The 23,187-nt window shown below is 43.9% G+C and overlaps 1 protein-coding gene across 2 annotated transcripts in view; it reads left to right on the forward strand.

The window, feature by feature from the left end:
* ctnna2 (catenin (cadherin-associated protein), alpha 2) overlaps positions 1–23,187 on the forward strand; it is a 1,403,856-nt gene that overhangs the window by 1,223,781 nt on the left and 156,888 nt on the right. For both annotated transcript variants that reach the window (XM_055644902.1, XM_055644985.1), the window contains exon 16: positions 21,099–21,204. In XM_055644902.1, coding sequence (XP_055500877.1) covers positions 21,099–21,204 — 106 coding nt within the window. The remainder of the gene's footprint in view (positions 1–21,098; positions 21,205–23,187) is intronic.

Raw genomic sequence — 23,187 nt, forward strand, 5'->3', positions numbered from 1 at the left:
ATAACGCGATTAACGTTTAGTGCATGATGAAGTCTAGAAAAGTCTGATCATAGATAGCCCCAGGGTCTCCAATGAGGTAGAAAGTAGCTCAGGACTGCTCTCTAGTTGCTGCCACATAACAGCTGGGAAGAAACTGTCCCAGAATCTGAAGGTGTACATTTTCACACATTTATACCTTTTTGGAGCAGGGAGAAGAGGGAGTGGTTGGGTTGCGAACCGTCCTTGATTATGCTGCTGGCCTTTCCGAGGCATCATTCGGTGTAAATTGAGCCAATGGAAGGGAGGTTGGTTTGTGTGATGGTCAGGGCAGCATCCACAATTCACTGCAATTTCATGCGGTCTTGGATGGAGCTGTTCCAAATCCATACCGTAATGCATCCCAATAGAGTATTTCCGAACCGTGGTTCTGAATTTGCAAGTAAAAAACAGCCAGAAGAACCATCTTTCCTATTAGAATTTAGAATATAGCAATGAGGTAACTTCTCATAGAGTCGGACAGATTAGAAACAGGTCACTCAGCCCAACACGTCCATGCCGATCAAGGTACCGCATCTCAACTAGTCCATTTGGCTCATCTCACTCCAAGCTTTTCCAATCCACTTGCTTTCCAAGTGCCTTCAGTGTGACGAGGCGGCTTTATAGAGCTTTGGTTGGCCGCATTTACATTATTGTGTACAGTTCTGGTTGCCCCATAACAGGAAGGATGTCGAGGCTTTGGAAAGGGTATATAGGAGGTTTACCAGAATGATAAGGTAGGCACAAAAAACTGTAGCAACTCAGCTGGTGAGGCAGCATCTATGGAGAGAAGGAATGGGTGACATTTTAGGTTGAGTCCCTTCTTCAGACTGATGAAGCTCTTAGGGCTAGCGGAATCAAGGGGTTTCGGGAGAAGACAGGAACGGGGTACTGATTGTGGATGATCAGCCATGATCACATTGAATGGCGGTTCTGGCTCAAAGTGCCGAAGGGCCTTATGGCCTACTCCTGCACCTATTGTCTATGTATCTATGTATCTATGCTGGTTTACACCAAAGATAGGCACAGAATGCTGGAGTGACTCAGCGGTACAGGCAGCATCTCTGGAGAGAAGGAATGTCGTCACCCATTCCTTCTCTCCAGAGATGCTGGCTGGCCCGCTGAGTTACTTCAGCATTCTGTGTCTATCTTCATCACATCCAGGCTCTCTGGATGAATATCTCTATTATTTTGCTAGCAAAAATGTTTTGGCAACATCTGACAGCATTCCCTAGGATTTTAATCATTTACAGTTTTGTGTGTTGATCGGGGATGGTTGTTTTTGTAACGTGGAAATGATGCTAAGAGAATGCCTTGGGCTGATATTTTAATTTATTTCTGTTGTGCCAAAAGTCACAGCTGGCACTACTAACTCATTCCAGGAGCACAAATGAACATAGTTATTCTCCCTGCTCCCTGTAATATGGTCTACTCTGAAGTGGAATACAATGATTCATTTAACGTCGAAGGAATTTCAGATGAATACAGTGGAATATCCTGATGCACTATTAACTCATCGTATTTCACCCCATGGTTCAGTGCAATCCCATTGGATGTAATCATGCTATTAGTACCAATGGACAGGTTGACCTTCTCAGCAGTGGGAGGCTCCTCTTCCATACAACATTTGCAAAATGTCAATCCTCCTTACCAGTGGTTTGAAATAAATTGGGTGGCACAGTGGTGTTGCAGTAGAGTTGCTGTATTAGTGTCAGAGACCTTGGTTCGATCCTAACTATGGGGTACTGTCTGTGCAGAGTTGTACGTTCGCCCTTTGACCACGTGGGTTTTACTCCTGGTGCTTCTGTTTCCCCCCACGCTCCACAGACTTTGTACATTAATTGGCTTCAGTCATAAAATTGTAAATTATAGAAACATAGAAACATAGAAAATAGGTGTAGGAGGAGGACATTCGGCCCTTCGAGCCAACACCGCCATTCATTGTGATCATGGCTGATCGTCCCCAATCATCAACCCGTGCCTGCCTTCTCCCCATATCCCTTGATTCCACTAGCCCCTAGAGCTCTATCTAACTCTCGCTTGAATCCATCCAGTGACTTGGCCTCCACTGCCCTCTGTGGCAGGAATTCCACAAATTCACAAATCTCTGGGTGAAAACGTTTTTTCTCACCTCAGTCTTAAATGGCTTCCCCTTTATTCTAAGACTGTGGCCCCTGGTTCTGGACTCGTCCAACATTGGGAACATTTTTCCTGCATCTAGCTTGTCCAGTCCTTTTATATGTTTCTATAAGATTACCCCTCATCCTTCTAAACTGCAATGAATACAAGCCAAACTTTTCAATCTTTCCTCATATGACAGTCCCACCATCCCAGGGATCAATCTCGGGAACCTACGCTGCACTGCCTCAATCACAAGGATGTCCTTCCTCAAATTCGGAGACCAAAACTGGACACAATACTCCAGATGTTGTCTCACCAGAGCCCTATACAACTAGACACAGTGTGTAGGATAGTGTTAGTGTACAGGGTATTCGGCGCAGACATGGTGGGCTGAAGGGCCTATCTCCACGTTATATTTCTAAACTGAAATATTGTAGATGGACACAAAGTGCTGGAGTAACACAGCAAGTCAGGCAGCATCTCTGGAGAATTACAGCATGGAAACAGGCCTTTCAGCCCACCGAGTCCATGCTGATCATTGAACAACAATTCATACACTAGCCCTACAAACTTGCTACACACTATTTACGGAATGCAATTAATCTGCAAACCTGCATGCCTTCAGGATGGGGGTGGAATTTGGATCACCCAGAGGAAATCCACGCGGTCACATGGAGAACGAGAAAAACTCCACACAGACAGAACCCGAGTTAAGGATCAAACCCGTGTCTCCGGTGCTGTGAGGCAGCAGCTCTACTGGATGTACCACTCACTACACCAAACGAGTTCTGAACAATCCTTCCTGTCTGTACGGAGTTTGTACGTTCTCCCCGTGACCACGTGGGTTTTCTCCGAGATCTTCGGTTTCCTCTCACACTCCAAAGACGTACAGGTTTGTATGTTAATTGGCTACATGGTATAAGTGAAAATTGTCCCTAGCGTGTGTAGGTAGTGTTAGTGTGTGGGGATCGCAGGTCCGTGCGGACTCGGTGGGCAGAAAGGCCTGTTTACGCGCTGTATCTCTAAACTAAATATACTAAACTAAAGTGTTAGAACTGGGTGAAAAAAAAAGCAAAAATATCATCTCAAATGAATGAAAGCCATGTTGAAGTGTATCAAGCTTGTCATTCATGGCCTTTCCTCTTCATGTCTCCTTGGTTTTTATGAGCAATTATGCTGCTAATGTCTCCCTGTATGTTCTAATGTATGACATTGCCATGTCTTCTTCCAGAAAGGCAGAGATTGATTTTATTTCACAGCCAGCGATCAATGGAGGATTAATCTGCCAATTTATTTAAAAAAGCACTATTAGCATCATTTTTGTGAGTTGGTTCTTTCTTCAGCACCGAAGTGATATTCATTATTGTCCGAGTTCATCTGGACATACATGATTTTAATAAGTTTAGGTAAGTAGACAAAGAAAAGCTTGCCTCCTTCAGCTGAAAAGAGACACTCACTCCAGTGCTGGAGTATCTCAGCGGGTCAGACATCATAGAAACATAGAAATTAGGTGCAGGAGTAAGCCATTCGGCCCTTCGAGCCTGCACCGCTCAGGAGAAAAGGAATAGGATGAGATTTCAGGTCAAGACCCTTCTTCATAATTCTGTAGAAGGGGCTCGATCCGAAACATCACCTGTTCCTTTTCTCCAGAGATGCTGTCTGACCCGCTGAGTTACTCCAGGATTTTATGTCTCTCTTCGGTTTAAACCAGCATCGGCAGTTCCTTCCTATACATGGATAGGACAGGTATAGAGGGATACAGGTCCTTTGGCCCATCGGGTCTGCGCCGACCAGTGATCCCCGCACATTAACACTATCCTACACCCACTATGGGCAGTTTTTACATTTACCAAGCCAATTAACCTACAAACCTGTACGTCTTTGGAGTGTGGGAGGAAACCGAAGATCTCGGAGAAAACCCATGCGGTCACGGGGAACGTACAAACTCCGTACAGATAAGCATCCATAGACAGATTCGAACCCGGATCTGCGGCATTGCATTCACTGTAAGGCAGCAACTCTACTGCTGCACCACCGTGACCACCCTTGCGAATGAAATTATGCCTTGTAGCTTGAGATGGCGAATATGAAGTGCCGTTCTTTGTCATGGGACTCAAACTCATGGGCACAGTAGGTCAAATGCTGTTTGTGAACAGTCGCTGGGGTACTAACGTTTCAAATGGTGATCGACGCTGAACAGAAAGGCAATAACTCCCAACATGCGTCGCAGTATTCATCAGGGTCTTGACAGAGTTCCTATCCAGTGATTCCTGACAAAAAAAAAACTTCAGGCATCACTGAATAGAAATATGTTCAGATTTGAAGCTGCCACATCTCTGGGGCAATGCTGCTCTCCTCATTCCGATGAAGTGCTCTTGCACAGCAATATGGGAATTCCTCCAAACATCTGCTCAAATCACAAAGCAAGTTTTAATACAGTACTACAAACATAACATCGATGAACAATGGAGGAGCCAGCGTGGAGCGACTGCCATGAGGGAGGGAAGGGGAAGGGGGGGGGGGGAGAAACAAAGGAGGAGCCAGCGGGGGTACTTTGTAACGTTGTCAGGGCTGTTTCTGTGACGACTATTTGCATACCTTGGGCATGCAAGCAAAGAATCTCACTGTGCCGTGTCACATGTAACAAAAAGTACTCCATTCCATTCATTTAGTTTTGTTTAGTTTAGTTTAGTTCAGAGATACAGCGCGGAAACAGGCCCTTAGACCCACCGAGTCTGCGCCGACCAGCGATCCCCAAGCACTAGGGACAATTTACATTTATACCAAGCCAATTAGCCTATAAATCCATACGTCTTTGGAGTGTGGGAGGAAAACAATAATCTCGGACAAATCCTACGCAGGTCATGGGGAAAACGTGCAAACTCCATACAGACATCACCCGTAGTCAGGATCGAACCAGGGTTTCTGGCGCTCTAAGGCAGCAACTCTGCCTCTGCGCTACCATGCTGCTAAAGGCAATATATTTACTAAGCAAGTGCTTGAACTCTGATTGACAAATTTATCAGGTGAGTATTAAGGCATAGAACAGCAGCTAGACACTTCTGTCCATGATGTCTACATCAATCATAATGCCAAATTAAAATAATCCCTTCTGCCTGCAGGTAAACCATATTCCTCCATTATCTATCTATCCATTATCTATCTATCTATCTATCTATCTATCTATCTATCTATCTATCTATCTATCTATCTATCTATCTATCTATCTATCTATCTATCTTCTATGTCTATCTAGCTTTTCCTATATATATATTATTTATTTATATATTTATTTTATTTTTACATAACTAAAACTGATCTTGTTAACTTCTGGTATTTGAGGCTTTCTATTTGAGCAAAAACGGTACACGATAGCGCTATGATTTTTTTGGCAGCTTACTCACCGTTCTCCCGTGCTGCGAGTGCACCAAGTTTTGTTCCGTTTGGTGGTCTGTTGTAAAAGTTAGCGAGGTTTAAAAAACTTATAACTTCCACTGCGCAGATCGATCTCCTCTCCTGGCAGTCAGCGCCGCATGGATTGGTCTTTTCTCCTGTCACTTTGCGGGACGCTGGCGGAATATTGTGTTGGGGGACCAGGGGACCCCAACGCGACCCACCACGTGACAATGGGACCCAACGGGTCCCACTTTGTGTAGTTCCTATCTAAAAACCTATTAAATACCACTATTGTATTGGCTTCCACCACCATGCAGCATGCTCCAGGCACCTACCATTCTCTGTGTAAAAAACACCCCCTGCATATCTTTAATGCTCTGGATGCTTTCAAAAGAGAGCTAGATAGGGCTCTTAAAAATAGCGGAGTCAGGGTATATGGGGAGAAGGCAGGAACGGGGTACTGATTGGGGATGATCAGCCTTGATCACATTGAATGGCGCTGCTGGCTCGAAGGGCCGAATGCCCTACTCCTGCACCTATTGTCTATTGTCTATTGTCTAAACCTTTCCACCCTGATTTAAAGCTATGCCACATAGTATTTGCCATTTCCACTCTGGGAATAAGGTACTGACTGTTCACGTTGTTCACCCTATCAAGAGTCAAAAGAGTATTAATAAGAAACAGCCACTGAAAAATGATCCAGTTTAGAACCATAAAGTGAATGACCAGTTTTGTTTAATTTAGCTTCGAGATACAGCGTAAAAACAGGCCCTTCAACCCTCCGAGTCCACACCGACCAGCGATCATCCATACACTAGTTCATCCTACCACAACCAGAGTGCAGTGCTGAACTACTATCTACCTTATTGGTGACACTTGGACTATCCTTGATTGGATTTTGATGGCTTTACCAGGCACTAAACGTTATTCCCTTTGCATGTATCTATACATTGTAAATGGCTCGATTGTAATCATGTATTGTCTTTCTGCTGACTGGATAACAAAAGGTTTTCACTGTATCTCGGTACACGTGACAATAAAGTAAACTGAAGCTGAAACCGATGCAATCAATTAGTATGCTCTCCACCATACACTTGTAGAAAGATCGTCTTATGAATAAAAGTTGAATAGGCTGAGTTTGTATCTGATGGAGTTTAGAAAAGTGAGAAGGTTTGTTAATAAAGTATGTAAGAACTGGGTCTTCAAGAGTCAAGATTGTTTGACAGGGTGGGTATGGAGTGTGTGTTTATTCTTCAGGGAGAATCTAAAACTAGGATCACTGTTGAAAACTAAAGGATCGCCCATTTAAAATAGAGATGAAGAGATTTTATTTTCTCTTTCAAGTTTGTGAATTAAAGAGCAGGGTCTTTGAATATTTCTAAGCCAGACTTACATTCTTCATAAGCAAAGAGGGTGAAACATTACACGGGAGATATAAGTCTGCAGATTTGAGGTTTCAGTCAGATCGCCCACGATCTTAACGAAAGGTGGAATGGACTTGAATGGACATGAATATTCATGTTCCTCACCACATGGCTCCATGGAAGGAGGCAGAGGGTGGTGGTGGAAGGGCCCTGTAACTAGTGGTGTGCCACAGGGTTCGGTGCTGGGCCCATTACTGTTTGTCATCTACATGAATGATTTGGATGAGAACATACAGGGCAACATTAGCAAGTTTGTTGATGATACAAAAGTTAGTGGTTTTGCAGATAGTGAAGAAGATTGTGAATGATTGAAGCAGGACCTGGATCAATTGGCCAGGTGGGCAGAGGAATGGTTGATGGAATTTAATACAGAGAAGTGTGAGGTATTGTATTTTGGGAAGTCGAACAAGGGCAGGGCCTACACAGTAAATTGTAGGCCTCTGGGTAGTATAAAGATAATAGCAGAGGGATCTAGGAGTACAATTGCATGGTTCCTTGAAGGTCGATTCGCAGGTATATAAGGTGGTCAAAAAGACTTTTGGCACTTTGGCGTTCATCAGTCAGAGTATTGAGTGTAGAAGTTGGGAGGTCACGTTACAGTTGTATAAGACGTTGGTGAGACCGCTTTTAGAATAGGTGGAGGTTGAGTAGGCTGTATCTCTATTCCAAGGAGCGCAGGAGGATGAGGGGAGATCTTATAGCGGTTTACAAAATCATGAGACGAATACATCGGGTAGATGCACAGTTTATTGCCCAGAGTAGGAGAATTGTTGGCCAGAGGACATAGGTTCAAGGTGAAGGGGAAAAGATTTAATAGGAATCCGACAGGTATCTTTTTCACACAACGGGTGGTGGGTGTATGGAACAAGCTGCCAGAGGAGATAGTTGAGGCTGGGACTATCCCATCGTTTAAGAAACAGTTGGACAGGTACATGGATAGGACAGGTTTAGAGGGTTACGGACCAAGCACAGGCAAGTGGGACTAGGGTACATTGTTGGCTGGATGGGCGAGTGGCCTGTTTCCACACTGTATCATTGTATGAGTATCTGACTCTATTTAGCCCATCGAGTCTAGATCGCCTCCTATCAAATTTGGTGGTACGGTGGCGCAGCAGTAGAGTTGCTGCCTTGCAGTGCGGGAGACCCGGGTTAGATCCTGCCTATGGGTGCTGTCTGTACGTAGTTTGCACGTTCTCCCCGTGACCACATAGGGTTTCTCCGAGATCTTCGGTTTCCTTCCACACTCCAAAGACGTACAGGTTTGTAGGTTAATTGGCTTGGTATAGTGTTAATTGTGTGTGTAGGATAGTGTTAATGTGCGGGGACCGCTGGTCGGTGCAGACTCGGTAGGCGGATGGAAGGGCACTGTATCTCTAAATTAATCTAAACTGAACTAAACTTGAGAACCACAGAGATAAAGTAATGCATATGATGGCCCTAATCACTGGTTAATCCCGTCATCAATAACTAAAACATAGCAGATCGTTGGGTTGCAGAGCATACATTATTTGCTGGAGCTCATGTGCCTGAACTGAGGTGATACTCCTTGATAAAGCGAAGAGTTAAGGGTAAGATCGGGCTGTGATAGTTTGCCTGGTGACTGGTGTCATTGCCATTGCCTATGGGCGCAGAGTTCAGCAAAAGTTGGCACCTTCTAGAGAGTCGAGGACCAGGAGAAAATTGGAAAAAACATTTCAGCTTCCCTAGATGGGAGTCTGCTGTTGTACAGTCTACCTCACGGGCACGTTTGATCCTTCCATGAAGTAGACAAAGAGCACAGTTGGAAGTAAAAATATCCAATGAATCCTTAATATGTACTCATAGCCTCATACAAACTGGAAACAGGCCCTGTAACTCATCCCTGCCACCCAAGGTGCCCCATCAAAGCAAGTCCCATGCACCCACATTTGACCCATTTCCCTCTAAACTTTTCCAAACTTTTTCTATCCGTGCATCAGTAAAAAAATGGTGCTATAGAGAATTCAGTCATAACTTCCTTGCCAGAAAATATTCTTCCAAACGCATGTGATTTTTCAGCCTGTGGTTCATATCCTTGTGGGTTACATTATTACATGTGTTAATCCAAGTACTCTTTAAATTTGACAAAGCTTCAGTCTCATCCAGGCAGTGAGTCACAGATTCCCATTTTCCTTTGGGTGAAGCAAAATCTTAGCTCCCTTCCAATTCTTCTACCAATTTCATTGAATCTATTCCAACTCATTATTGATCTCTCTGCCAAAGGAAATGGATCCTTCCTCATGTTATTCATTTCCATTAAATCGTGACTCAGTCTCCTCTGCTGCAAAATAAAACCACCTCCCAAGCCAATTACATTTTCCCTCAAAGTTACAATTCTCCAGTCCCAGCAACGGTCCCCGTGGCCAAACTCAAGAGGGAGTTGAGCAATGGTTCCTGCGACTGAACTGAAGGTCCATGGCTTCAGGGTGAGCCAGTCCCCCGTGGCTGAAAACGGACGTCTTGGTGGATGGTAGCCAGCAGGAGGAAGTCACCGTGCTGGGCCCCTGCTCGTTGGACGTGGCGGAGCCCTGTTCTGGAAGAGGGAGGTCGTCTAGCCGACCCCTGTAGACTAGAGGATGGGTGCCAGCAATGTCGGATGAGGAGCAAGGCCAGCAGTAGAGGAGAGGAAACCGGGGTCTGGCCCTAACGCAGCCTCGTGGTCTGCTGCAGCAACAAAGATGAACAGGCAAGCAGAGGGAGATGGCGTCCAAGGGAAGAGATGGCTGGAGGCACGCAGTAACCTGGGATGTGCCTGGAATGGACACCGCTCATAAGAACTAGAGCGTGGACTTTGGAAATGAACGCCAAAATGTGGCATCTCTTACATGCAGGCTCAGTAGACTATTTTGTTACACTTGCTAATCGGGGATCGAGGGTATGCATTTACTCTACTGGACTATTTGAAAGGAAAATAATTTCACTGTGTTAGCACTTAGTACATGTGACGGTAAAAGCACCATTGAACTATGTAAAACACTACTAGAGCAGACGGCAAAGTGTTGGAGGAACTCAACGGACCAGCTAGCATCTGTGGAAGGAAATGGACAGAAAACATTTTGGGTTGGAACCAATCTTTAGACTCGCCTTTCTGCACTTTGGTGCTGTCACAACCTTTGCATAATGTGGTGATAGACGTATTTGTGGTATTTTAGTTGTGACCTCATTGATTTTTAATACAGTCGTTGCATGACTTCTCTGTTCTCATGTACTTTGTGTCGCCCATTAAAGACAAATATCTCATATACCTTCTTAATCACCTTGTCTACCTGTCCTGCTACCTTCAGTGATGTGCGCGCATGGAATCCAAGGTCCCGCTACTTCTTTGCTCTTGTAATATGCCTTGTGTTTTACCTTGCCTTGCATTTTTACTTCCTTAGCCCAAAAGGCTCAATAAGGCGCTGGGCAGACCGCATTTGGAATATTGTGAGCAATTTTGGGCACCATATCTGAGGAAGGATGTGCTGACTCCGAAGAGGGTCCAGAGGAGGTTTACAAGAATGATCCCAGGAATGAGTGGGTTAATTTATGATGAGCGTTTGACGGCACTGGGCCTGTATTTGCTGGAGTTTAGAAGAATGAGCGGGGAACCTCATTGAAACATACAGAACAGTGAAAGGCTTGTGGATGTGAAGAGGATGTTTCCACTAGTGGTAGAGTCTATGATTAGAAGTCATAGCCTCAGAATTAAAGGACGTTCTTTCAGGAAGGAGATGAGGAGTAATTTCTTTAGTCAGAGGGTGGTGGATCTGTGGAATACTTTATCACAGAAGGCTGTGGAGGCCAAGTCAGTGGGTACATTTAAGGCAGAGATAGATAGATTCTTGATTAGTACGGGTGTCAGAGGTTATGGGGAGAAGGCAGGAATATGGGGTTAGGAGGGAAAGATAGATCAGCCATGATTGAATCACCTATGGCCTTATGCGTGATGAGAGGGGAAAAGAGGGTGACCAGGACTAGACTCATCTTTGATCAGCCATGATTCTGCTCCTATCACTTATGCTTATGATTTCGCAAATATATTAGCACACATTATTCCGGATTGGATTGTGCTTGCTACTTTTCTGCCTGACCGGTCCATTGATATCTTCCCAATTTCTGCAGCAGCAGAACAGCCCATAATTCATGAAGATCCTACTCATGCTTACAATATTAAGAGTATTCCACCAGTTCGTAATTTGGATCCCATTAATGGCACAAAGCAGGGAACGATTTAATTAAAATTAAAATCCAATGCAAATGGTGATCGTTATGAGCACAGATGGCGATTTACATCTCCTCACTATTTTATGAGTTGCACCTTAACTCTTTTCTACATAGTTTGGAAAAGATTGGCCACATGCTTGCAGAATAATGAGTACCTGAGTGAGTTAGTTATAGGATACTAATTAAATAAAGTTCTGATGACAATATAAAATGCAAGAAAGCAATTTAAGAAGGTTGTAAATCTCAGTCCGAAAATGGTTGTGAGTAAATTCGCAGGAATTTCTTTTTGACATTGGGTCTGTCGGAAGATTTGACAGATTTTGATAATTTACAGTAGACAAAAACTGCTGGAAAAACTCAGCAGGTGAGGCAGCATCTATGGAGAAAAGGAGTAGGTGATGTTTCGGGTCTCGACCAAAAACGTCACCTACCACTTTTCTCAATAGATGCTGCCTCACCTGCTGAGTTTCTCCAGCATTTTTTATCTACTTTTGATTTTTCCAGCATCTGCAGTTCCTTCTTTAACATTTGATAACTTACAGAATAATTTTCAAATTTTATTTCAGTTTACCATCTTCAAGTGGATAAAATCTTGAATAAAATGAATAGATTGGGTAGATGTACAGAGTCCCTTGCCCACAGTAGGGGAATCAAGGATCAGTTGCCAGGGGGTTAAAGGTGAAGGGGAAAGGATTTAATAGGAATCTGAGGGATTTTTCACACAAAGGGGTTTTTCACACTCTATGACTATAAATTGCAACTGGTTGCCTGGTGTTTAGATTTCTACTTGCATACTGTGTTAACTTCCTGTGTTTTTAGGTGTTGATGTTTACCGCGGAAACATTGTCCTCACATTCCTGACGGGGATTCCACTTTGAAATTCAGTGGAAACTAAATTTCATGTTAAATGTCACGGTTGCCCAGTTGGCGACAATCTTTCTTCTGAATCAGAGGGTTACCTGTGACCTTCCAGTCCAGAACTTTTAGCGCATAAAAGGATGCTAGCGCTTCAATACAGTTGCTGACGAACACTGCTTGTCAGTTAGTGCTATCCTTTTAATGACCAATGTGGGCAATAACATATTATTTAGACACAAGGAACTGTAGATACTGATTTATTAAAATATCGCACAAAATGCTGGAAAACTCACCGGATCAGACAACATCTGTGGAGGACATGATTTGGTGACATTTTGGGTTGAGACAAAAAGGTCACAACCAGAAAAGTTACCTATCCACCTTCTCCAGAAATGCTGCTTGTCAGTACTGCAGTATTTGAATTTTTTTAACATATTATTTGATGGGGCACAGAATATAAAAGTTGGGATATTACATTGCAAGCTTACGAAACATTGGTTTGTCCAGAGAGATAAGTGATAGTAAATGTTGGAATCTTCAGCAAAAATCAAACTGCAGGAGGAATTCAGCAGGCCAGGCAGCATCTGTGGAAGTAAATGGACAGACATGTTGGGTTGAGACCCTGTTCCAGGCTGTTAGATCGCACATGGAGTATTGTGTGCATTTCTGATCACCGCACTACAGGAAAGATAATATTGTGCATAGAAACATAGAAAATAGGTGCAGGAGGAGGCCATTCAGCCCTTCGAGCCAGCACCGCCATACATTGTGATCATGGCTGATCGTCCCCTATCAATAACCCGTACCTGCCTTCTCCCCATATCCCTTGACTCCACTAGCCCCTAGAGTTCTATCTAACTCTCTCTTAAATCCATCCATTGATTTGGCCTCCACTGCCCTCTGTGGCAGGGAATTCCATAAATTCACAACTCTCTGGGTGAAAAAGTTGTTTCTCACCTCAGTCTTAAAAGACCTCCCCTTTATTCTAAGACTGTGACCCCTGGTTCTGGACTTGCCCAACATTGGGAACATTTTTCCTGCATTTAGCTTTTCCAGTCCTTTTATAATTGTATATGTTTCTATAAGATGCCCCCTCATCCTTCTAAACTGCAGTGAATACAAGGTGAATCACTGGCATGTTGCCTGAATTGGATGACATTGGTTATGGTTAGAGATTGGATAGATTAGATCTAGATTGGGGTCTAGATGCACAGTCGCTTGCCCAGAGTCCAGGAATCGAGGACCAGAAGTCATAGGTTTAAGTTGAAGGGAAAAGATTTAATAGGAACTTGAGGGGGTAACCTTTTCACACAAACGGTGGTGAGTGTATGGAACAAGTTGCGAGCTGCAGGTGGGACTAGTGTAGCTGGGACGTGTTGGCCAAAGGACCTGTACAGTGTATCACTCTATGATTGTGACTCGCCTTGTTTTCTTTGGAGCAAAGGAGGTTGAGGGCTGACCAGATAGACATTAATGAGAGGCATAGATGTCAGAATCCTTTTCCCCTGGTATGGGCATCAAAACCAAAAGAACACAAGTTAACAGGTGAGAGAAAGGAGTCTTAAGAGCAAACTGAGGGATAGTTTTTTTGCACAGAAAGTGATTGATATCTGGAATACATTGCCAAAGGAGGCGGAGAAAGTAGATACAATTACTCTGTTTAAGAGATATTCAGACAAATGCTTAAAATAAGCAAGGCGTAGAAGAATACAGATCAAATGTATTACGACACCTTGACACACTACTATACTGTTGCTCAACGTCTGGTGAAACAGTAAACAGCAACATGTGCCCAACATGATGCCGAGTTAAACTGATCTCACCTGCCTGTACACAGTCCACATCCCTGTATTCCCTGTACTTCAGGATGTCTATCCAAAAGCCTCTTAAACACCACTATCGTACCTGCCTCCACCACCACCCATATAGCCATATAACCATATAACAATTACAGCACGGAAACAGGCCATCTCGGCCCTACAAGTCCATGCCGAACAAATTTTTTTCCCCTTAGTCCCACCTGCCTGCACTCATACCATAACCCTCCATTCCCTTCTCATCCATATGCCTATCCAATTTATTTTTAAATGATACCAATGAACCTGCCTCCACCACTTCCACTGGGAGCTCATTCCACACCGCCACCACTCTCTGCGTAAAGAAGTTCCCCCTCATATTACCCCTAAACTTCTGTCCCTTAATTCTGAAGTCATGTCCTCTTGTTTGAATCTTCCCTATTCTCAAAGGGAAAAGCTTGTCCACATCAACTCTGTCTATCCCTCTCATCATTTTAAAGACCTCTATCAGGTCCCCCCTTAACCTTCTGCGCTCCAGAGAATAAAGACCTAACTTATTCAACCTATCTCTGTAACTTAGTTGTTGAAACCCAGGCAACATTCTAGTAAATCTCCTCTGTACTCTCTCTATTTTGTTGACATCCTTCCTATAATTTGGCGACCAAAATTGTACACCATGCTCCAGATTTGGTCTCACCAATGCCTTGTACAATTTTAACATTACATCCCAGCTTCTATACTCAATGCTCTGATTTATAAAGGCTAGCATACCAAAAGCTTTCTTTACCACCCTATCTATATGAGATTCCACCTTCAAGGAACTATGCACGGTTATACCCAGATACCTCTGTTCAACTGTATTCTTCAATTCCCTACCATTTACCATGTACGTCCTATTTTGATTTGTCCTGCCAAGGTGTAGCACCTCACATTTATCAGCATTAAACTCCATCTGCCATCTTTCAGCCCATTTTTCCAAATGGCCTAAATCACTCTGTAGACTTTGGAAATCCTCTTCATTATCCACAACACCCCCTATCTTGGTATAATCTGCATACTTACTAATCCAATTTACCACACCTTCATCCAGATCATTGATGTACATGACAAACAACAAAGGACCCAACACAGATCCCTGAGGCACCCCACTAGTCACCTGCCTCCAACCCGATAAACAGCCATCCACCATTACCCTCTGGCTTCTCCCATTCAGCCACTGTTGAATCCATCTTGCTATTCCTGCAGTTATACCCGACAGTTGAACCTTCTTAACCAACCTTCCATGAGGAACCTTGTCAAAGGCCTTACTAAAGTCCATATAGACAACATCCACTGCTTTACCCTCGTCAATTTCCCTAGTAACCTCTTCAAAAAATTCAAGAAGATTAGTCAAACATGACCTTCCAGGCACAAATCCATGTTGACTGTTCCTAATCAGACCCTGTTTATCTAGATGCTTATATATATTGTCTCTAAGTATCTTTTCCATTAATTTGCCCACCACTGAAGTCAAACTAACAGGTCTATAATTGCTAGGTTTACTCTTAGAACCCTTTTTAAACAATGGAACAACATGCGCAGTACGCCAATCCTCGGGACTATTCCCGTTTCTAATGACATTTGAAATATTTCTGTCATAGCCCCGGCTATTTCTACACTAACTTCCCTCAATGTCCCAGGGAATATCCTGTCAGGACCTGGAGACTTATCCACTTTTATATTTTTCAAAAGTGTCAGTACTTCTTTTACTTTGAACCTCATAGTATCCATAGCTACTCTACTAGTTTCCCTTACCTCACATAATTCAATATCCTTCTCCTTGGTGAATACCGAAGAAAAAAAATTGTTCAATATCTCCCCCATCTCTTTTGGCTCTGCAGATAGCTGTCCACTCTGTCTCTCCAATGGACCAATTTTATCCCTCGTTATCCTTTTGCTATTAATATAGCTGTAGAAACCCTTTGGATTGACTTTCACCTTACTTGCCAAAGCAACCTCATATCTTCTTTTAGCTTTTCTAATTTCTTTCTTAAGGTTCTTTTTACATTCCTTATACTCCTCAAGCACCTCATTTACTTCATGCTGCCTATAATTATTGTAGATCTCCCTCTTTTTCCGAACAAGATGTCCAATTTCCCTTGAAAACCAGGGGTCTTTCCAATTTTTACTGTTTCCTTTCAACCGAACAGGAACATAAAGATTCTGTACTCTTAAAATTTCCCCTTTAAATGTCCTCCATTTCTCTTCTACATCTTTCCCATAAAACAAAATGTCCCAGTTCACTCCTTTTAAATCATCTCGCATCGCATCAAAGTTAGCCATTCTCCAATCAAAAATCTCAACCCTAGGTCCAGTTCTGACCCTCTCCATAATTATATTGAAACTAATGGTATTGTGATCACTGGACCCGAAGTGCTCCCCAACGCATACCTCCGCCACCTGTCCAGTCTCATTTCCTAACAGGAGGTCCAGCACTGCCCCTCCTCTAGTAGGTACCTCTATGTAACTATATGTACCCCTGCCAGTAGGTTTACTCCCCCATCCCAAAGACATGCGATTTTTCCCCTAATGTGTAAAAACTGGATGAGGAAGAGTGCTAATATAAAACTAGTGTGTTTAAGAAGGAACTGCAGATGCTGGAAAATCGAAGGTACACAAAAAAGCTGGAGAAACTCAGCGGGTGCAGCAGCATCTATGGAGCGAAGGAAATAGGCAACGTTTCGGGCCGAAACCCTTCTTCACACTGAGAAGAAAGGAAAAAGGAGGAGGATGAGCCTGAGGGCTGAGGGAGAGATAGGAAGGGGAGAAGACAGCAAGGGCTATCAAAATTGGGAGAATTCAATGTTCATGCCCCCAGGACGCAGACTCCCCAAGCGGAATATGAGGTGCTATTCCTCCAATTTCCGGTGTTGCTCGCTCTGGCCATGGAGGAGACCCAGGACATAGAGGTCAGATATGGAATTGGAGGGAGAGTTAAAGTGCTGAGCCACCGGGAGGTCAGGTTGGTTTATGCGGACCGAGCGGAGGAGTTCGGCGAAACGATCGAGGCTGGGCGATTTTGTTGGTTAAATGTCTACTGAAAATCCCCTTAATGTGTAGAGAGTGGATGAGGATACCATTGAACTAGTGTGAACGGGTGATCGATGATCTGCATGGAGTCAGTGAGCCGAAAAGCCTGTTTCCATGCTGTAAGTTTAGTGAAGCATCTATGTGCATATCTGCTTAAAACATAAAATATTTTGGTAAAGAATCATAATTCGGAAGGAGGGAATTAGACCTATCGTGTCCATTTCAGCTGTTGACCACGTTTCCATTCTCCAGCCTTTTCCCTGGTGGTTTGAAAGTAATTTCTCACCAGATTTTTATCCAATTATCTCCTGAAGGCCGCAATGGAACTGCAGGCATTACAATTCGGACTCGAACAATACACTGCCATTTTTTCTTTCATAATACTATTTCACATCCTATTTAGAGTCATAGTTTTAGAGTGATACAGTGTGGAAACATGCCCTTCGGCCCAACTTGCCCACATGGGCAACACTGGTCCCACTTGCCTGCACTTGGTCCATATCCCTCCAAACCTGTCCGATCCATGTATAATCTGATTGTTTCTTAAACAAGGGGATAGTCCAAGCCTCAACTACCTCCACTGGCAGCTTGTTGCATACACCCACCACCCTTTATGTGAAAAAGTTACCCCTCGGATTCCAATTAAATCTTTTTCCCCTCACCTTGAACCTATGTCCTCTGGTCCTCGATTCCCCTACTCTGGGCAAGAAACTCTGTGCATCTGTGCAATCTATTCCTCTCATGATTTTGTACACCTCTATAAGATCACCCCTCAAGTCAAGAGAGTCAAGAGTCAATTTAATTGTCATTTGGACCCCTGGAGGTCCAAACAAAATGCCGTTTCTGCAGCCATACAATACACACAAATAGACCCCAGACACAACATAATTACATTTAACATAAACATCCATCACATAACTGTGATGGAGGCCAAAAAAAAACTTATCTCTCCACTGCACTCTCCTCCCCCCCCCGATGTCAGAGTCAAAGTCGAAGCCCCCGGCTGCCCCCGCCTACCACCGCCTCACCCTCCTGTGCTCCATGGAATAGAGACCCAGCCTATTTAACCTCTCCCTATGGCTCACACCCTCAAGTCCTGGCAACATCCTCGTAAATCATGGTGCCCAGAACTGAACACAATATTCTAGATGTGGCCTCACCAACGTCTTATACAACTGCAACATGACCTCCCAACTTTTATACTCAATACTCTGACTGATGAAGGCCAAAGTGTCAAAAGCCTTTTTGACCGCCTTACCTGTGACACGACCTTCAAGGAACCATGCACCTGCACTCCTAGATCCCTCTACTTCACAACACTATCCAGAGGTCATAAGATCATAAGAAAAAGGAGCAGAATTTAGGGCATTTGGCCCATCGAGTCTGCTCCACCATTCGATCATGGCTGATCTACCTTTCCCGCTTGACTTCACTCTCCTGCCTTCTTCCTAACCTTTGGTGTCCTTACTAAGCAAGGACCTATCAGTCTTCACTTTAAAAACACCCAATGAATTGGCCTCCATAACCGTTTGTGGCAATGAATTTCACAGAATCACAGACCACCCTCTGGCTTAAGAAATCTCATGTTATTTCCATTGTAAAGGTATGTTCTTTTATTCTGAGGCTGTGCCCGCTGGTCCTAGACTCCCCCACATCCTCTCCACATCCACTCTATCTAGGCCTTTCATTATTCAGTAGGTTTCAATGAGAACCTCCCCCCCCACCCCCACCATTCTTCTCAACAGTCCCAAAATCATCAAACGCTCCTCATATATTAACCCATCTTCACTGGGCTCACTCTCGTAAAACTCCTCTGGTCCCTCTTCAACCTGAATCATTTACCTCAGCACTGCCAGAAGAGGCCTGTGATCTCAGGCTAGTTGGATAAGCCTTTCCCCTACAGTTATCTTACACCCTCTATGATGTGCACCTCTTCCCTTCAACGTCATCATTGCTCCCAGGGTGTCGAACTCTTTGCTGACGCATGCTAAACATTCACATTGCTGCCTGCTTAAAATCTATCAAATTTCTATTTGACACCCTAAACCCAAATCAAACCTGGTGATTTCAGGAGAGCAAGATGGCATATTGCACAAACAAAGTAAAAATAGGAAAGATCAAGAGCAGATTTGATTATAGTTAGCACACATGCATGTTTAGTTTAGTTTAGTTTAATTTACAGATACAGCGCGGAAAAAGGCCGTTCAGCGCACCGAGTCTGCGGTCCCCGCGCACCAACACTATCCTAAACATACTATTGGACAATTTTCAATGATACTAAGCCAATGAGACTACAAACCTGTACGTCTTTGGGGTGTGGGAGGAAACCGGAGATCCCGGAGAAAACCCATGCAGGTGACGGGGAGAACATACAAACTCCGTACAGGCAGCACCCGTAGTTAGGATCGAACTGGGTCTCTGCCGCTGTAAGGCAGCAACTCTACCATTGCTCTACCATGCATGTATCCCATTCAGCTGCAATAAAACGTTCTTGAAATATTACCCAAGATGAAAGATCTGATTTAGAGTGCTGCTGTCAAAGGCTTAAATTGTTTATGTCCCTTGAACATGCTACAAGGATTTAAGATATTGAAAATAGCTTCTGTGTCGCTAAAGATAGGAAATAGTCTAAACGTAGACACAAAGTGCTGGAGCAACTCAGCGGGACAGGCAGTATCTCTGGAGAGAAGGAATGGGTGACGTTTTGGGTTGAGACCCTTCTTCAGACTGAATTTCAGGGGAGTGGGCGGGACCGAGATAGAATGTAGTCGGAGACAGTAAGACTGGTGGGAAAACTGGGAAGGGGAGGGGATGGAGAGAGGGGGAAAGCAAGGGGTATTTGAAGTTAGAGAAGTCAATGTTCATCCCGCTGGGGTGTAAGCTACCCAAGCGAAATATGAGGTGCTGTTCATCCAATTTCCGCTGGGCCTCACTCTAAAAATGGAGGAGGCCCAGGACAGAAAGGTCAGATTGGAAATGGAGGGGGAGCAAAAGGGAGATCAGCTAGGTTAAGACGGACTGAGCGGAGGTGTTCAGCGAAACGATCGCCGAGCCAGCGCTTGGTCTGACCGATGTACAGAAGTTGATACCTGAAACAGCAGATACAATAGATGAGGTTGGAGGAGGTGCAAGTGAACCTCTGCCTCACCTGAAAAGACTGTTGGGGTCCTTGGGTGGTCGAGGGGGGAGGTAAAGGGACAGGTGTTGCATCTCCTGCGGTTGCTGGGGAAAGTACCTGGGGAGGGGGTTGTTTGGGTGGTAAGGGACGAGTTGACCAGGGAGTTGCGGAGGGAACGGTTTCTGCGGAAAGCAGAACGGGGTGGAGATGGGACTATGTGGCCCTTAGTGGGATCCCGTTGGAGGTGGCAAAAGTGTTGGAGGATTATATGCTGTATGCAACGGCTGATGGGGTGGAAGGTGAGGACAAGGGGAACTCTGTCCTTGTTATGAATGTGGGGATGGGGATGGGGAGCAAGAGTGGAGCTGCGCGATAGTGAGAGCCTCATCTATAAAGGGGAACCCCCGTTTCCTAAAGATTGAGGACATCTCCGATGATCCAGTATGGAAAACCTCATCCTGGGCGCAGATGCGGCGTAGACGGAGGAATTGGTAGTAGAGAATCGAGGGAATTATCTACAGGTAAACACAAAATGCTGGAGCAACTCAGTGGGACAGGCAACATCTCTGAAGAGAAGGCGAGTAGGAGAAATGATCTGAATATGAGTGTAGCCTGCCATAGTCCTAAGAAAGGAAAGGATAATGACTGATATAGATGGAGACTTTATCATGGAGTCATTTGCACAGGTGATTTGCCGTTAGTACTAATCTATAGTACTCTCACCCATTCTCGCCTTGGTCAATTCTCGAACCTCAGTACCTTATTACATTTCTGGAGAAATGCTAACGAGCAAAATGACCTTTCAATTGCTACTGTGTATTGTCAATGTTTCCTGTTCTAATTGTTACAATTGATTTGTTTTAATACAGGGGTCACCTAAAATCCTCCTCCATCCATCTCATAAGCTTCTTAGCTTATTGTTCCCAATAGAATAGAATTCGTAATCTGTCCATGCAATTACAGAATTCATAAAGATCTTAGTCACTCACTAAATCCATTTTAAAGATGGTTTCAAGTCCATTTTTTTTTCTGACTGGAAGATTCACTTATTGCTTTATTGTGTTTTCCAATATTTTGTAGGGGCAAGGGTCCGCTAAAAAATACATCCGACGTTATCAATGCGGCAAAGAAGATTGCAGAAGCGGGCTCCAGAATGGATAAACTGGCTCGAGCTGTAGCTGACCAGGTAATGAATTTAAAACTTTTGCTCAATTTCCAGGGGTCATGTACAAGGCCATCTGGGGTTGCCTGCAGCAGTTGAATTCACAAAGTTCATTCCAGTTAATGCTATTGACTCATCGGACTATCTTTGATCGGGCCTCACTGGCTTTACCTTGCACTAAACGTTATTCCCTTATCATGTATCTATTCACTGTGAGTGGCTCGATTATGATATATTGCCTTTCCACTGACTGGATAGCATGCAACAAAAGCTTTTCACTACACCTCGGTACATATGACAATAAACCAAACTGAACTGAAATGAACTGAAATTGCTATTGATTCCAATGTATGAAAGAGATTTTGTGTATTTAATTGAGGGTAATTTTAATTTAATCTGCCGTGACAGAATTAGACAAAACATTACATTGAGGTAATATTGAGTGGACACTAATTAAGCAGCCTGTAGGTTTGGATTCGTATATAATTGTCATGAGGTCATAAGAGTAGAATTAGATCATTGGACCCATCAAGTCAGCTCTGCCATTCAATCATGGCTGATCTATCTCTCCCTCCTAACCCCATTCTCTTGCCTTCTTCCCATAGCTTCTGACACCAGCATAAATCAAGAATCTAGCTATCTCTGCCTTAAATACGACCACTGACAGTCTCCACAGCATTCTGTGGCAAAGAATTCCATAGATTCACCACCTTCTGACTAAAGAAATGTCCTCTCATCTCCTTCCAAAAAGAACGTACTTTAATTCTGAGGTTATGATCTCTCGTCCTAGACTCTCCCACTAATGGAAACATCCTCTCCACATTCACTCTATCCATGCCTTTCACTATTCTGTATGTTTCAATGAGGTCCCCCCTCATTCTTCTAAACTCCAGCGAATACAGGCTCAGTGCCGACAAACGCTCATCATAGGTTAACCTACTAATTCCTGGGATCATTCTTGTAAACGTCCTCTGAAACCTTCTCCAGTGCCAGCACATCCTTCCTCAGATATGGTGTCCAAAATAGAGCAAGCAGAATGGGATACATTGAGCAGGAATAAGTCATGAGGACCATAAAGTAATAGTTATATAGACCATAAAGGCATAGTCATAAAGTCATAGTTATATAGCACAGAAACAGGCACTTAGGTCCATTCTGTCTATGCCAACCAAGATAGACTCAACCCTAGGGAAATATAGCATGGAAATAGGCCCTTTGGCCCATTTGTCCAAGCTGTTCAAGATGGATTTCTGATCCCAGTGCCTCCAAATGGAAAACGCCTCCCAGTCCAACCAGCCTCTCCCGATAACTCAAGCCTGAAAGTTCAGGTAACATGTTGGTGAACCTTTTCGCACACTTAACGACTTATCGATATCCTTCACTCTGAAGAGTGACCAGAACTGTTGGCAGATATGGTCTCACCAACGACTTGTACAGCTGTATCATGATATCATGATATGCCGACATTTGTACTTAATATCCTTCCCAATGAAGGCAAGCATGCTAAATGCCTTCTTTAATACACAGTCAATTAAGATAACAAGCGAATGGACCCACCACTGATCCCTGCGGCACACCACTGGTCACACACCTCCAATCAGAAAAAACAACTCTCCACAACTACTTTTGACTCCTTGTGCCAAGACAATGTTGATCCAATCTGGAAGCGTCTTTGCACCACAAAGCTGGGTGGCAGTGTGAACTGTGTGGAGGATGCTATGAGAATGCAGGGTGACTTGGACAGGTTGGGTGAGTGGGCAGAAGCATGGCAGATGCAGTTTAATGTGGATAAATGTGAGGTTATCCACTTTGGTAGCAAAAACAAGACGACAGGGTATTATCTAAATGGTGTCAAGTTGGGAAAGGGGGAAGTACAACGGGATCTGGGGGTCCTTGTACATCAGTCAATGAAAGTAAGCATGCAGATACAGCAGCTAGTGAAGAAAGCGAATGGGATGCAGGCCTTCATAACAAGAGGAGTTGAGTACAGGAATAAAGAGGTCCTTC

Source organism: Leucoraja erinacea, chromosome 1, assembly GCF_028641065.1.
Source record: "Leucoraja erinacea ecotype New England chromosome 1, Leri_hhj_1, whole genome shotgun sequence".
Taxonomy (NCBI): domain Eukaryota; kingdom Metazoa; phylum Chordata; class Chondrichthyes; order Rajiformes; family Rajidae; genus Leucoraja; species Leucoraja erinaceus.